This window comes from Anomaloglossus baeobatrachus, chromosome 7, assembly GCF_048569485.1.
Source record: "Anomaloglossus baeobatrachus isolate aAnoBae1 chromosome 7, aAnoBae1.hap1, whole genome shotgun sequence".
NCBI classification, from domain to species: Eukaryota; Metazoa; Chordata; class Amphibia; order Anura; family Aromobatidae; genus Anomaloglossus; species Anomaloglossus baeobatrachus.
In genome coordinates this window covers 162798658-162814452 of record NC_134359.1, presented here as the reverse complement: position 1 = coordinate 162814452, position 15795 = coordinate 162798658, and the positions used below count along the sequence as shown (strand labels likewise).

Below are 15795 nucleotides of genomic sequence, written 5' to 3'. Positions count from 1 at the left end.
AGTGGTGTGAACGTTTTACGGTCCCAATATTCATGTAGATCAGAGACCTGGTGCACTTACTTTCTCTGGAGCATATTTTTATCATAGCCACACAGTTTCAGATAAAAATACCCATCAACCTATATCTAAACATTTCTGTTCTCAGGAGACAACATAGACAATATAAAAGTTCTCATACAGTGAAGGTAATAATTATTTGATGTCTTGCTTATTTTGTAAGTTTGTCCACTGACAAAGACATGAACAGTCTATAATTTTAATGGTCGGTTCATTTTAACAGTGAAAAATAGAATATCCAAAAAAAAATCCAGAAAATCACATTGTATAAATTATATTAATTTATTTGCATATTGCAGAGAGAAATTAGTATTTCATCAATGTGGCAAACAAGACTTAATACTTGGTGGCAAAATCCTTGTTGGCAGCACAGCAGTCAGAAATTTTTGTAGTTGATGATGAGGTTTGCACATGTCAGTAGGAATATTGTTCCACTCCTCTTTGCAGATCATCTCTAAATCATTAAGATTTTGAGGCTGTGGCTTGGCAACTTGGTGCTTCACCTCCCTCCATAACTTTTCAATGGGATTAAGGTCTGGAGACTGGCGATACCACTCCATGACCTTAATGTGCTTCTTTTTGAGCCACTCCTTTGTTGCCTTGGCTGTATGTTTTGGATCATTGTCATGCTGGAAGACCCAGCCACAACCCATTTTTAATGTCCTGGCGGAGGAAAGGAGGTTGTCACTCAGGATTTTATGGTACATGGTTCCTTTCATTAACCCATTGATGCGGGGAAGTAGTCCTGTGCTCTTAGCACACAAACACCCGCAAAAAAAAAATGCTTCCACCTCCATGCTTGACAGTGGGGACGGTGTTCTTTGAATCATATGCAGCATTTCTCTTCCTCCAAACACAGCAAATTTAGTTAAGGCAAAAGAGCTCAATTTTTGTCTCATCTGAATACAGCACCTTCTCCCAATCACTGTCAGAGTCATCCAGATGTTCATTGGCAAACATCAGACCGGCCTGCACATGTCCCTTCTTGAGCAGTGGGACTTTGCGCTGCAAGATTTTAAGCCATTACGGCGTAATGTGTTGCCAATGGTTTTCTTGGTTACAGCAGTCCCAGCTGCCTTGAGATCATTAACAAGTTCCCCTCGTGTAGTTTTAGGCTGATCTCTCACCTTCCACATGATCCTGGATACCCCACGAGGTGAAATTTTGCATGGTGCCCCAGGTCAATGTCGATTGACACTCATTTTGTATTTCTTTCATTTTCTTACTATTGAAGCAACACTTATCTCATTTACACCCAACATCTTACTTATGGTTTTGTAGCCCATTCTAGCTATTTGCAGGTCTAAGATCTTGTCCCTGATATCCTTAGAAAGCTTTTTAGTGTTTCCCATGTTGTAGAGGTTAGAGTCTGTGGAGAGGAGTCATTTATACAGGTGACAATTTAAGACAGCTGATTTTAATGCAGGTAATGAGCAGATTAGGAGCATCTAAGTGGTTTGTAGGAGGCAGAGCTTTTAATAGTTGGTAGGGGATCAAATACTTATTTCTCTCTACAAAATGCAAATAATTTTATATCATTTATACAATCTTATTTTCTGGATTTTATTTTGGATATTCTATCTGTCACTGTTAAAATAAACCTATCCTTAAAATTATAGACTGTTCATGTCTTTGTCAGTGGGAAAACTTACAAAATCAGGAAGGGATCAAATAATTATTTCCTTCACTGTATTTAAAGGCAACTTCAAATCACAAAAACACCAAAGGGTCTGGGAACATATATTTCTGATAGTCTTTGATGCCCTCCACACAGGACTAAATCTGTCAAGAGGATATACAGTGAAGGAAGTAATTATTTGATCCCGTGCTCATTTTGTAAGTTTGCCCACTGACAAAGACATAAACAGTCTGTAGTTTTAAGGGTAGGTTAGTTTTAACAGTGAGAGATAGCATATCAAAAATACAGTTAGGTCCAGAAATATTTGGACAGTGACACAATTTTCGCGAGTTGGGCTCTGCATGCCACCACATTGGATTTGAAATGAAACCTCTACAACAGGATTCAAGTGCAGATTGTAACGTTTAATTTGAAGGTTTGAACAAAAATATCTGATAGAAATTGTAGGAATTGTACACATTTCTTTACAAACACTCCACATTTTAGGAGGTCAAAAGTAATTGGACAAATAAACCAAACCCAAAAAAAAATTTTTAGTTTCAATATTTTGTTGCGAATCCTTTGGAGGCAATCACTGCCTTAAGTCTGGAACCCATGGACATCACCAAACGCTGTGTTTCCTCCTTCTTAATGCTTTGTCAGGCCTTTACAGCCGCAGCCTTCAGGTCTTGCTTGTTTGTGGGTCTTTCCGTCTTAAGTCTGGATTTGAGCAAGTGAAATGCATGCTCAATTGGGTTAAGATCTGGTGATTGACTTGGCAATTGCAGAATGTTCCACTTTTTTGCACTCATGAACTCCTGGGTAGCTTTGGCTGTATGCTTGGGGTCATTGTCCATCTGTACTATAAAGCGCCGTCCGATCAACTTTGCGGCATTTAGCTGAATCTGGACTGAAAGTATATCCCGGTACACTTCAGAATTCATCCGGCTACTCTTGTCTGCTGTTATGTCATCAATAAACACAAGTGCCCCTGTGCCATTGAAATCCATGCATGCCCATGCCATCACGTTGCCTCCACCATGTTTTACAGAGGATGTGGTGTACCTTGGATCATGTGCCATTCCCTTTCTTCTCCAAACTTTTTTCTTCCCATCATTCTGGTACAGGTTGATCTTGGTCTCATCTGTCCATAGAATACTTTTCCAGAACTGAGCTGGCTTCATGAGGTGTTTTTCAGCAAATTTAACTCTGGCCTGTCTATTTTTGGAATTGATGAATGGTTTGCATCTAGATGTGAACCCTTTGTATTTACTTTCATGGAGTCTTCTCTTTACTGTTGACTTAGAGACAGATACACCTACTTCACTGAGAGTGTTCTGGACTTCAGTTGATGTTGTGAACGGGTTCTTCATCACCAAAGAAAGTATGCGGCGATCATCCACCACTGTTGTCATCCGTGGACGCCCAGGCCTTTTTGAGTTCCCAAGCTCACCAGTCAATTCCTTTTTTCTCAGAATGTACCCGACTGTTGATTTTGCTACTCCAAGCATGTCTGCTATCTCTCTGATGGATTTTTTCTTTTTTTTCAGCCTCAGGATGTTCTGCTTCACCTCAATTGAGAGTTCCTTAGACCGCATGTTGTCTGGTCACAGCAACAGCTTCCAAATGGAAAACCACACACCTGTAATCAACCCCAGACCTTTTAACTACTTCATTGATTACAGGTTAATGAGGGAGACACCTTCAGAGTTAATTGCAGCCCTTAGAGTCCCTTGTCCAATTACTTTTGGTCCCTTGAAAAAGAGGAGGCTATGCATTACAGAGCTATGATTCCTAAACCCTTTCTCCGATTTGGATGTGAAAACTCTCATATTGAAGCTGGGATTGTGCACTTTCAGCCCATATTATATATATAATTGTATTTCTGAACATGTTTTTGTAAACAGCTAAAATAACAAAACTTGTGTCACTGTCCAAATATTTCTGGACCTAACTGTAAATACAGAAAATCACATTGTATAAATTATAAAAATGTGTTTGCATTTTGCAGAGAAGATGTAATATGTATGCAAACAAGACTTTATACTTGGTGGCAAAACCCTTGTTGGCAAGCACAGCAGTCAGACAGTTTTTGTAGTTGATGAATTTCATTTTTGTAAGTAACTTTGTGAGCGGTTGAACAATGCCGGGAATACTGTCACACATGATACAATACTTTATCGAATTGAAAACAATGGTCACACAACATTAAATGAAAAAAATAATATTTTCATCCAACCTGCAGAACAAACCACTAATAAAGATTAGAATGGCACAGACATCCAACTTATTCCAGAAGTCATTGATGTACAAAGAAGCTTGTTTCCAAAGTCCAAATCCATCAGGGTCATATAGCACCTGCAAACATAAACATTTTAAGAAATACACAATACACACATCAATTATTAATTTTAAAGCAAGGAGAAAACATTTCTAAAAGTATTGTTTTCGAAATAATTTTTTTTTTCTATATGCTGAAATCTTACATGCATTTTACATATATTATTGTGGTCCTAGTTTTATAATTGCCTCTCAATAAATTTTAACATCCTCAAAAAGTAAATTTATTTCAGTAATTCAATACAAAAAGGGAAAAAACATCTATTATATAGAGCCATTACACACAGAGTGATCTATTTCAAGTGTTTATTTCTGTTAATGTTGATGACTATGGCTTACAGCCAATGAAAGCTCAAAAGTCATAATCTCTGAAACTTAGAATATTATATGAGACCAACTGCAAAAATGATTTTTAACTTAGAAATATTGGCCTACTGAAAGGTATGTATATTAAATGCACTCAATAATTGGTTGCAGTGCTTTTTTTGTAAAAAAATATTTGCTGGTACGCATCTCTGAGACGAGGAGCAGCGGAAGGGGGGGTTGGGGATGCTGTCAGGCGCGCTGCCGGCCGACATTGAGTAGCGGGGCTGCGGCGGGGTGTGCCGGTGCCAGTGGAGAGAGTGGACAATCATGTGAGCACAAGTATGAGATTTATATACTTCTGGCCACATTCTGGTTTGATGTGACCAGCCTCAGTCAATTCATTTTCATTGAGCATGTCTGTTCAGCACGTGACCACATCTATGTAAATCGCATACTTGCAGCTTCATAACCTCCCACTCTCACCGCCGGCACCAGAGAATCCTGACAGCGTGCAGAGTGTACACTGTGAGAATTCAGAAGGCTGCAGTCACAGAGTGACACACAGAGTGACTGCAGACTCATCACAAATGTGGACAACCCCTTTAATGCTCCTAACAACATAAATAAAAACATAGTAACCCTTAACTTGTGAGACGGCACAAGACTTTATTAAAGAGATTGTCCACTACTTTAACATTAATGACCTTTCCTTAGGATAGGTCACCAATGTCTGACTGGTCAGGGTCCGGCACCTGGCAACCCCGCCAATTCCCTACTCTAGGTGTCGGTGGTGGCAGGTGGCCATAAGTGCTCAGTTCCAGATCTGCTCCATCTTCTGATAGTGGCAGCAGTCTCCTATTAAAATCAATGAGGCTGATGTGCAGTACCCGGCCGCGGACACCATCAGAGGATGGAGCAGATCCAGAAACAAGCATTTCCGGACACCTGCACCATAATTAGCTGATCAGTGGTGGTCCCATTGCGCTCACATCAGAAGCAATGCGCAAGTGGGACCCAGGGCTAATGATGACACACAGTCAGTATCACAAATAAATATTTACATTCAGGTACCTTATAGATGATGTTGTCTCTAGTCATTTCTTTCTATTCTTCATATTGTCCTGACGCCATGATGACTTTTCACATTCACATCTCGTCTCTGCAGATTTCCATCTTCTCCGGTCTTCTGTAACACATCCCGACACGATGCCCCTAAAATAGCAGAATGATTATAATACTTCTACTTAAAATTATCTGCCCTACGCAGTGCCCCAGAATAAATAATGGCCCCAGTATTCTCTGCACAAAATATGACCCACACTGTCCCTCTTATGGTACATGCCCTCCATATTCCCTCTTTCCAAACTGAGCCTACTGTTTACAGTGTCCTTTACACTGTGTCCCCTTATACTGCACCGTCTTTATACTGTGCCCTCATCACACTCCCCATCCTTGCTGTAACCTCACACTGTCCTCCCATTCTGCCCCCTCTCCATACCTCCCCCCTCCACTACCCAGTCTCTATTCTGTGCCCCTCACATTCTTCTCATCCCTTCCTGTCTCCTCACTACCTCCTGTTTGTCCATATACTTTTCCACCTCACTCCCCATCCTGCCCACTTGCTCCTCATACCATGTCACTCTTTATTCTGTGTCCTCAAAATTTCTTTCCAGTTCGCTCCACATCCTCTCTGTCCCCATGGATGAAACCTCATCCTCTCTGTCCCCATGCATCCCCCCTTATCCTCTCTGTCCCCATGCATGAAACCTCATCCTCTCTGTCCCCATGCATCACCCCTCATCCTCTGTCCCCATGTATCACCCCTCATCCTCTCTCTCCCCATGCATCACCCCTCATCACTTCTTTCCCCAGGCATGAATTCTCATCCTCTCTGTCCCCATGCATCACCCCTCATCCTCTGTCCCCATGTATCACCCCTCATCCTCTCTCTCCCCATGCATCACCCGTCATCCTCTGTCCCCATGCATGAAACCTCATCCTCTCTCTCCCCATACATGAAACCTCATCCTCTCTCTCCCCATACATCACCCCTCATCATTTCTCTCCCCATGCATGAAACCTCATCCTCTCTCTCCCCATGCATCACCCCTCATCCTCTGTCCCATGCATAAAACCTCATCCTCTCTCCCCATGCATCACCGCTCATCCTCTGTCCCCAGGCATGAAACCTCATCCTCTCTCTCCCCATACATCACCCCTCATCCTCTCTCCCCATGAATGAAACCTCATCCTCTCTCCCCATGCATCACCCCTCATCATTTCTCTCCCCATGCATGAAACCTCATCCTCTCTCTCTCCATACTCTGTCCACAGATGGTTCCCTCCCCCATCCATACTGTGTATATACATAGTGCCCCATCCCCACAATCTGTCCCCCCCATAGTGTGTGCACAGATGGTTCCCTCCCCCACCCTCTGTCCCCCCATAGTGTGTCCACAAATAGTTCCCACCCACCCTCTCTCCCAAATACTGTTTCATAAATACTCCCCTCTTACCCCATAATGTTCCTCCGTCCATGTCTTCTTCAGCTCCACAGTGGAGCACTTCTCAGCATTTCTCTGCCGCCTCAGCGCTGCGGTGCTGGCTTCCGGGTCAATAGTCTGATCAGCTGACCTGATCACATGACCGCCGTCGCGCTGACCCGGAAGTCAGCGCCGGCATCACCGCTTCAATTGTCCTCGCATCTGACAGATACTAGGACAATTGAGCAGTGGGAGCCGCGCGCTGCAGCTTCTATGAGTGCGGCTGTCAGCGTGACAGCTGCGTTCAGAGAATAGCAGCTCCCACCCGGCAGAGTTCCACACCGCCGCATCAGGCAGCCCGACAGCGCCCCCTGAAGATTCCTCTGGCTTGTGCTTTCGCTCCACATGGCTAATTTGTATAGTTTACAAATTAGCCATGCGGACAGAGCCAGAGGCGCTCTTCAGATTCTCCAGTATGCCGTACCGGTGCGTACCACCGCAAAAAAAGCACTGGTTGGTTGAAACTCCTTTTGCATGAATTACTGCATGAATTCAGCATGGCATGGAGGCGAACAGCATGCTGCACTGCTGAGGTGTAATGGAAGCCCAGGTTGCTTTGATAGCAGCCTTCAGATTGTCTGCATTGTTGGGTCTCGTGTCTCTCCTCTTCCTATTGACAGTAACCTGTAGATTCTTTATGGGGTTGATATTCATACTTTTAACAGTGTGGACAGGTGCCAAATTTTGCTGGAAAATGAAATTTCCATCTCCAAAAATTTTGTCGGCAGAAGGAACAATGAAGTGCTCTAACATTTCCTAGTAGATGGCTGCATTGACTTTTATTTTGATAAAACACAGTGGACCTACACCAGCAGATGACATGGCTCCCCAAATCACCACTAATTGTGGAAACGTCAAACTAGAACTCAAGCTGCTTGGATTGTGGCCTCTCCATTGTTCCTTCAGACTCTGGGACCCTGATTACGAAATGAAATGCAAAATTTACTTTCATCTGAAAACAACACCTTGGACCACTGAGTCCAGTTCTTTTTCTCTTTGGCCCAGGTAAGACGCTCCTGGTGTTGTCTATTTGTCATGAGTGGCTTGACACAAGAAATGGGACAGTTGTAGTCGATGTCCTGGATATCTCTGTGTGTGGTGGCTCTTGAAGCACCGACTCCAGCAGAAGTCCACTCCTTGTGAATCTCCCCCAAATTTTTGAATGGCCTTTTCTTAAAATTTCTATCAAGGCTGCAGTTATCCCGGTTGCTTGTGCACCTTTTTCTACCACATTTTTTTCCTTCCAATCAACATTAATATGCTTGAATACAGCACTCTATAACCAGACAGATTCTTTAGCAATGAGCTTTTGTGGCTTACCCTCCTTGTGGAGTGTGTCAATGACTGCTTTCTGGACATCTGTCAAGTCAGCAGTCATCCCCATGATTGTGTAGCCTACTGAATCAGACTAAGGGACCATTTAAAATGCTTAGGAAGCCTTTGTTTTGGGGTAACTATTCTAATTTTCTGAAATAATGACTTTTGGGTTTTCATTGGCTGTAACCCATAATCATAAACATTAAGAGAAATAAACAGTTGACATAGATCACTCTGTTTGTAATGACTCTATATCATACATGTGTTGCCCTTTGTACTGAATTACTGAAATAAAAACAAATTAACTTTTTGAGGATATTCTAATTTATTGAGATGCACTTGTGTATTATTAACCAAGTTACTATACAGTTTTTTGCACATGAAAAGATACAGCTGACCATAAGGCAGTACTAAAAGTATGAATGTATATATATATTTTTATATATATATATATATATATATATATATATATATATATATATATATATATATATATATATATATACCCTTGACCATGAAGGATGGAAACAACTGTTTCAAGAACAGCTATCCATACATATGAGGAGTTTATCAAAGATACTGCTATCTCTCCTGACTCCATCATACACAAGAGCCCTCAACTGCCTGATCCATCTGTCAGAAGGCCCTATGCATATAACTTAAGGTACCGTCACACTTAGCAACGCTCCAGCGATCCCACCAGCGATCTGACTTGGCAGGGATCGCTGAAGCGTCGCTACATGGTCGCTGGTGAGCTGTCAAACAGGCAGATCTCCACAGCGATCAGAGATCAGCCACCAGCGACCCATGCAACGACGCTGTGCTTGGTAACCATAGTACACATTGGGTTACTAAGCAAAGCGCTTTGCTTATAGTTACCCGATGTGTACCTTGGCTACGTGTGCAGGGAGCAGGGAGCCGGCTTCTAGAAGCTGCAGATGCTGGTAACCAAGGTAAATATCGGGTAACCAAGCAAAGCTCTTTGCTTGGTTACCAGATGTGTACCTTGGTTACCAGCGTCCGCAGAAGCCGGCTCCCTGCTCCCTGCACATTCAGATCGTTGCTCTCTCGCTGTCAAACACAGCGATGTGTGCTTCAAAGCGGGAGAGCAATGACCAAAAAATGGTCTCGGACATTCAGCAACGACCAGCAACCTCACTGCAGGGGCCAGGTCATTGCTGGATGTCACACACAGCGACATCGCTAGCAAGGTCGCTGTAGCGTCACAAAAAACGTGACTTAGCAGGGATGTCTCTAGCGATATCGCTTAGTGAGATGTGGCCTTTAATCAACTAAGTCAGCAAAAATTATCAATTTAGCCAACTTGCTTCTAAATTGTTTGAAGACTAAAGAGAGCTTATGTCCTTGTAAACAATAGATAGCTTTTGCTGAGGTATCATTTGTTCAGCTGTTTGGCTAGCTGACAGCTATCTTTCACAACTTCCTTATAGGCCGACCTCACATGGCAGTTGCAAAAACCCACATGTTGCATGGTCTGTTTTGGCCAACCATGTGGCCATCCATGTCTACATGTCTTTCATCCATGTGTACATGTGTGCCATCCATGTGCTATTTATAGATTTATTTTATTCATTTTTATAGCACCATTAATTCCATAGTGCTTTACAGATATGATCATCACCCCAATTGGGCTCACAATCTAAATTCCCTATCAGTAAGTCTTTGGAGTATCTGTGTGATATCCATGTGACATCCGTGTGACACGTACTGGAAAAACATTTGGCACTGAAATGAATGGTTTAGAAGGCCCATGGTTAGTCAGGGAGTGATTTGTTAAAATGATTTTTTTGTGTTTTTTTTTCTCTGTACGTCTACTGGGTTAGTAATGTAGGTGTATGATAAACGCCTCTCCATTACTAACCCCTGTGCTTGATGCCAGCTGTCAATTCTCAATTCACAGCTGACATCAACCCATAAACCATTACCCTGATTGCCACCGCACCAGGCCAATTGGGAAGAGCTGGAAAAAGTAGCACAAATGGCACATCTAATGAATCTGTCACTTCTGGGACGGCTTTGGGCTTTCCTTTTTTTAGGTCGTGAAGGGCCTAATATCCATGAGCCTTCCCAGCCAGATAATACTAACCACCAGATGTCTGTTTCACCTTGGATGGTTATCAAAAATAGGTGGCAACCCATGCTGTTTTTAACATTCATTTAAAGAAGAAATCCATTCTATTTTTGATAACCATCCAAGGACCAGCAGACAAATGGTTGTCCAAAGGGGGAAAACGCAACCCTATTTTTTTATTTAATTATTTATTTGGCTAAATAGTATTACAAGCTATTTAACTATCTATCTATCTATCTATCTATCTATCTATCTATCTATCTATCTATCTATCTATCTATCTATCTATATTTGCACATCTTTAACATATTAAAAAAACAACATTAATTTGTGTCATGTATTTTTTTTCACGTACGTGTCATACGGATGTCACACAAATGTCATATGGATGCCATTTGTGGGATGTACGTGTTTCATCTGTGATGTCGGTAAAAATCGGACATGTCTCCTTATGGCTCGCATTGACACACAATCCGTGTGAAAACACAAAGATGTGAATATCCCCATTGAATTAATTTAGTATGCGTGTGAAAGCTTTTGATTTTCAATTTAACGTCAACCTGTCATGTCCAATAATGCTATTAATATGCATATAAAGTATTATTCTGCAGGTTTGTAACATCATGAAGGGGCCCCACTGCCTTAGGCCCCCTTCACACGCATGTGTCTATGGTACATGCTAGGTCCATTCCTGCACGTACCGGAGACACGAACTCACGTAACCCAATGTTAATCAATGTATAGAGTTACACGTGCGTTATTCCATATGGTACGTGTGTCCGTGTGCATGATACATTTGTTTGTCCGTAAAACACGGATTCATGTCCGCTTTCCTCACGGAACACACACACATGCACCCATTAAACTCAATGGGTCTGTGAGCACATGTATGTGACACGGATGCATCTCCGTATGGTCTGTGTCCGTTTTGTGCTTTTTTGAAGCGATGATGGTCAATCTTTTTTTCCTGTGTATGTCAGTCAATCTCCCTCAGTCCGTCGGTCAGTCTCTCCCCCTCTCTTATACTCACCGATCCCCGATCACCGGCGCGGCGCTGCACAGCTATTAAAAAAGCTCCGGCGGCTTTTACTATTTTGAAAATGCCAGCCGCTCATTATTTAATCTCGTATTCCCTGCTTTCCCCGCCCACCGGCGCCTATGATTGGTTGCAGTGAGACACGCCCCCACACTGAGTGACAGCTGTCTCACTGCAACCAATCACAGCCGCTGGTGGGCGTGTCAATATCGAGCAGTAAAAAAAATCAATAAATAATTAAAAAAAACGATGTGCGGGCCCACCCAATTTGGATACCAGCCAGGGTAAAGCCACACGGCTGGAGGCTGGTATTCTCAGGATTGGGAGCTCCACGTTATGGGGAGCCCCCCAGCCTAAGAATATCAGCCAGCACCGAATTGCCCTGGTGCGGTGGCAATCGGGGTAATAAGGAGTTAATGGCAGCAACCCATAGCTGCCATCAAGTCCAAGATTAATCATGGCAGGCGCCTCCCCAAGAAACCTTCCATGATTAACCTGTAAGTTAAAGTAAATAAACACACACAGTCAAAAAAATTTTTATTTGAAATAATAAACAATAAAAAACACCCTAGTTCACCACTTTATTAAGCCCCAAAACCCCCTCCATGTCTGGTGTAATCCACAGAGGTCCCGCGACGCTTTCAGCTCTGCTACATGAAGCTGACAAGAGCTGCAGTAGAACACCGCCGCTTCTGCCAGCTCCAAGCAGCAACTGAAGTGAGTTGCGCGATCAGCGATGACGTAACTCAGGTTACTCACGGCCACCGCTGGATCCTCTAACTGTGACAGCAAGTCGCCCAAGTGACTGAAGTGAGCTGCACGATCAGCGATGAAGTCACAGGTGAGTTGCGGTCTCGGGTGGAGGACTCCAGCTGGCCACGGGTAGCCTGAGTGACAGCAGCGCTAATTGCGCTGCTCACTTCAGTCACTCAGGGGATTAGCGGTCACCAGTGAGTCCTTCACGGGTGACCGCTAATCAGTACGCGACACATAGACAGTGCCACGGGATGACAATGAAGTCAGGTGAAGTTCACCCGAGTTCATTCTCATCGCGCGTCGCTGTCTGCTGTCAGCCGGCATGTAGCAACGTCATTGTGCATCACATGTCGCGGGCGGGGAGGGCGCTGCACTCACCACGCTCGGGTCCGGCGCTGCTGCTGCTGCTCGGTGGCTCGAGCTGTGGGCCGGATCTGGGGACTCGAGCGGCACTCCTCGCCCGTGAGTGAAAGGGGTTAGTTTGGTTTGGGGATTTGGTCCGTGACGCCACCCATGGTTTGTGGTGAGGTTGGGGAACCACCGCTGCTATTGATGGGTATCCCGGGAGCGATGGCAGGGAGCAGCTGGGATGTTTCTCTCCCCTCCGTGGGTAGGGAGGGCTGGTGGTCCCGGGGCCCGGTGAGGTGACAGGGAGGCAGGATCGGTGAGGTGCAGGGACGCGGGGCCAGCGCGGTGCCGGATGGCACGGTGGTACTCACTCAGCCAAAGATGGACGCACAGTCTCTGGTAAAACAAACGGCTGGATGGATGGCTCCCGCAGCCGGCTGCTGTGGTTTCTCCCGGACGGTTGGTGGTGGCTGCCTTTCCCTGCACCTTTTGTGTAACTTCGGTCCTGATTGCTTCCCACCAGTAACCCGCTCCCCAGCTTTGATATGTGCCGGAGGAGTCCTTTTGCCCACAGGCTCTGGCCCTGGGAACTCTAGCTGTGGCGGTAGATGTATTTCCCTTTTGCTGTTTGGACGGTTGCTTTCAGTCGGGTCTTGGCTGTTTGGAAACCCCTGGGGTTCCGGTCACTAACGGATTTGACCTGTTTAATGGCGACTCCAAGCCTGGTAGGGGTTCGCAGGCCCTGCCGGTTTGTGCTGGCTTCTCTTCGCTCCCCGGTTTAGTACCCGTGGGCCACCACCTGTCCCCGGTCCTACGGTTCCGCGTTGATCTGCCTCTCCTGCAGATGGCCACTACCGTCTGCCAACCTTGCTCTTGGTGCCCGGGCCACGTACCCGGACATGGTCATTTTATCTCTTCTCCTACCACTTCCCTAACTGATCTCTACTCTCTGATTGACTCCCTTTTCCAGCCTCCAGGACTGTGAACTCCTCGGTGGGTGGGGCCAACCGCTTGGCTCCACCCCACCTGGTGTGGACATCAGCCCCTGGAGGGAGGCAACAAAAATTTGTGTCTGGATGATGTGCCTATCTCGGGGTGTGGGTTGTGTTGTTGTAGTACCTGTGACGACCTGGCTAGTCCAGGGCGCCACATTCCCCCTTGGTTAAATGCAGACCATCCGCGGGCTGCCCGTCCATCACCGGTTTTATTTTCAACTGTAAAAAGGTAGAAAATCAAATAAAAAACATTCAACAAGCATTTTTATGGATCTTCCCATAACGGGAGGCACGGCACTTTAACGTTACAAACGGTAGACATATTTCCTTAAAACGGACTGCTTCCGCTCTCCCACTCAAACAACCTGGCCCTGATACTGCCCCTAAGAAGTAGGCAGCACCCCTTGACCCCAGTCCAGATCCAGGCTGCCCGAGCGGGAACGGGCACGGTGTCTCGTACCCTATGGTCACTTCTGGGGACCCCGCGTCCATGGGGGACCCCTGACCCCCGGAGGATCGCCACCGGTTCCGGTGGTGGCCGGGCCCCAGCCTACTCCGCTGCGGGCCCTTCCTCCAATCTGCCTCTCCGGAGGCGGCAATGGAAACATGCCAACTTATTTACATTTCCACTAGTTTGTTGGTGCCCTGCTAGTTCTCAGGCATGTTCATAAGCAGTTCCTTATTAGAGTTGAGCGCGGTTCGAGGTTCTACAGTTCGCGGCTCGAGTGATTTTGGGGGCTGTTCTAGATCGAACTAGAACTCGAGCTTTTTGCTAAAGCTCGATAGTTCTAGATACGTTCGAGAACGGTTCTAGCAGCAAAAAGACAAGCTAATTACTAGCTGGCTTTCCGCTGTAATAGTGTAAGTCACTCTGTGACTCACACTATTATGAAATTTCAGTGTATAGTGTGCAGGAACAGCACATTCAGATCACTGCTGTTTTCCTTGTCTTCCTTCCCTAAGCGCGTGCGTGTAGTGGGGCAGGCCAGCATGTCAGCCAATCCCAGACACACACACAGCTAAGTGGACTTTTAGCCAGAGAAGCAACGGCATGTGTGATAGGATGTCCATGTCACATATCCATGCATTATAAAAATGGACATTTTCCTCCAGCACGCCATTATCTGCCTTCTGCGTCTTGGTGTCAGTCACCGCTGGCGTAGCTCCTGTCTCCGATACTGCTGTGTACGCTCTATACACAGCGCTATACAGAATACGGATAGAAGTTTCTTTCAGCCCTTGTAAGGGCTAATACCGGCAGGGTCAGAGCCATAGGTGACAGTCAGGGCCGTGAAAACAGATTTTAACAGCTACACAAGATGACAGTGTCTGTGTAGCTAAGGTCAGGGATTTCCTCGCTGCATTTCCCCATTAGGAGGGATAGAAAGGGAGGCTTCCTTTCCTCTACCAGACCCACAACACTGCCACTGTACCCTCCTGCCCTTTGCACACTCAAACTCATTGTTACTAAGCTATTATACTAGCAAACACTGAGGAAACTTAGTGGCATCCTAAAAGTGGCTGTTGGACTTCCATTAGTGTCCCACTGGTGCAAATCTATGTGCAGCACCTCTGCATTGCACACTCAAACTCATTTGTTACTAAGCCATTATACTAGCAAACACTGAGGAAACTTAGTGGCATCCTAAAAGTGGCTGTTGGACTTCTGTATTGTCCCACTAGTGCAAAGATATTTGCAGCACGTCTGCCTGCATTGCACACTCAAACTCATTGTTTCTAAGCCATTATACTAGCAAAGACTGAGGAAACTTAGTGGCATCCTAAAAGTGGCTGTTGGACTTCTGTATTGTCCCACTAGTGCAACGATATTTGCAGCACGTCTGCCTGCATTGCACACTCAAACTCATTGTTACTAAGCCATTATACTAGCAAACACTGAGAAAATTTAGTGGCATCCTAAACGTGGCTGTTGGACTTCATTAGTGTCCCACTGGTGCAAATCTATTTGCAGCACCTCTGCATTGCACACTCAAACTCATTATTACTAAGCAATTATACTAGCAAACACTGAGGAAATTTAGTGGCATCCTAAACGTGGCTGTTGGACTTCCATTAGTGTCCCACTGGTGCAAAGCTATTTGCAGCACCACTGCATTACACCCTCATGCACATTTTGCTACGCTAATTTTATAGCAAACTCAGGGAATTCCTTGCTGCATTTGATCATTCAGAGGGATAGAAAGTGAGGCATCCTTTACTGTCCTGGTACCCACAGAACACGGCCACTGTACCCACCTGTCCACTTTTGCCACGCTATTTAATTTGCCCAAAGAGCTGACTCTTTTTCTGCCTTCCTAAAATTGTCTGTATTACTAAGCTAGGTAAGCAAGTAGTAGTTAGGTAAGTTAGGTCAAGCAAGGTACAAC

At 44.9% G+C, this 15795-nt stretch overlaps 1 protein-coding gene across 5 annotated transcripts in view; it reads right to left on the bottom strand.

Moving 5' to 3' along the window:
* The window catches only part of TRPM2 (transient receptor potential cation channel subfamily M member 2), a 2537250-nt gene that overhangs the window by 1184564 nt on the left and 1336891 nt on the right, over positions 1-15795 (bottom strand). For all 5 annotated transcript variants that reach the window (XM_075317785.1, XM_075317788.1, XM_075317787.1 and 2 more), the window contains one exon: positions 3915-4033. In XM_075317785.1, the coding sequence (XP_075173900.1) occupies positions 3915-4033 (119 nt within the window). The remainder of the gene's footprint in view (positions 1-3914; positions 4034-15795) is intronic.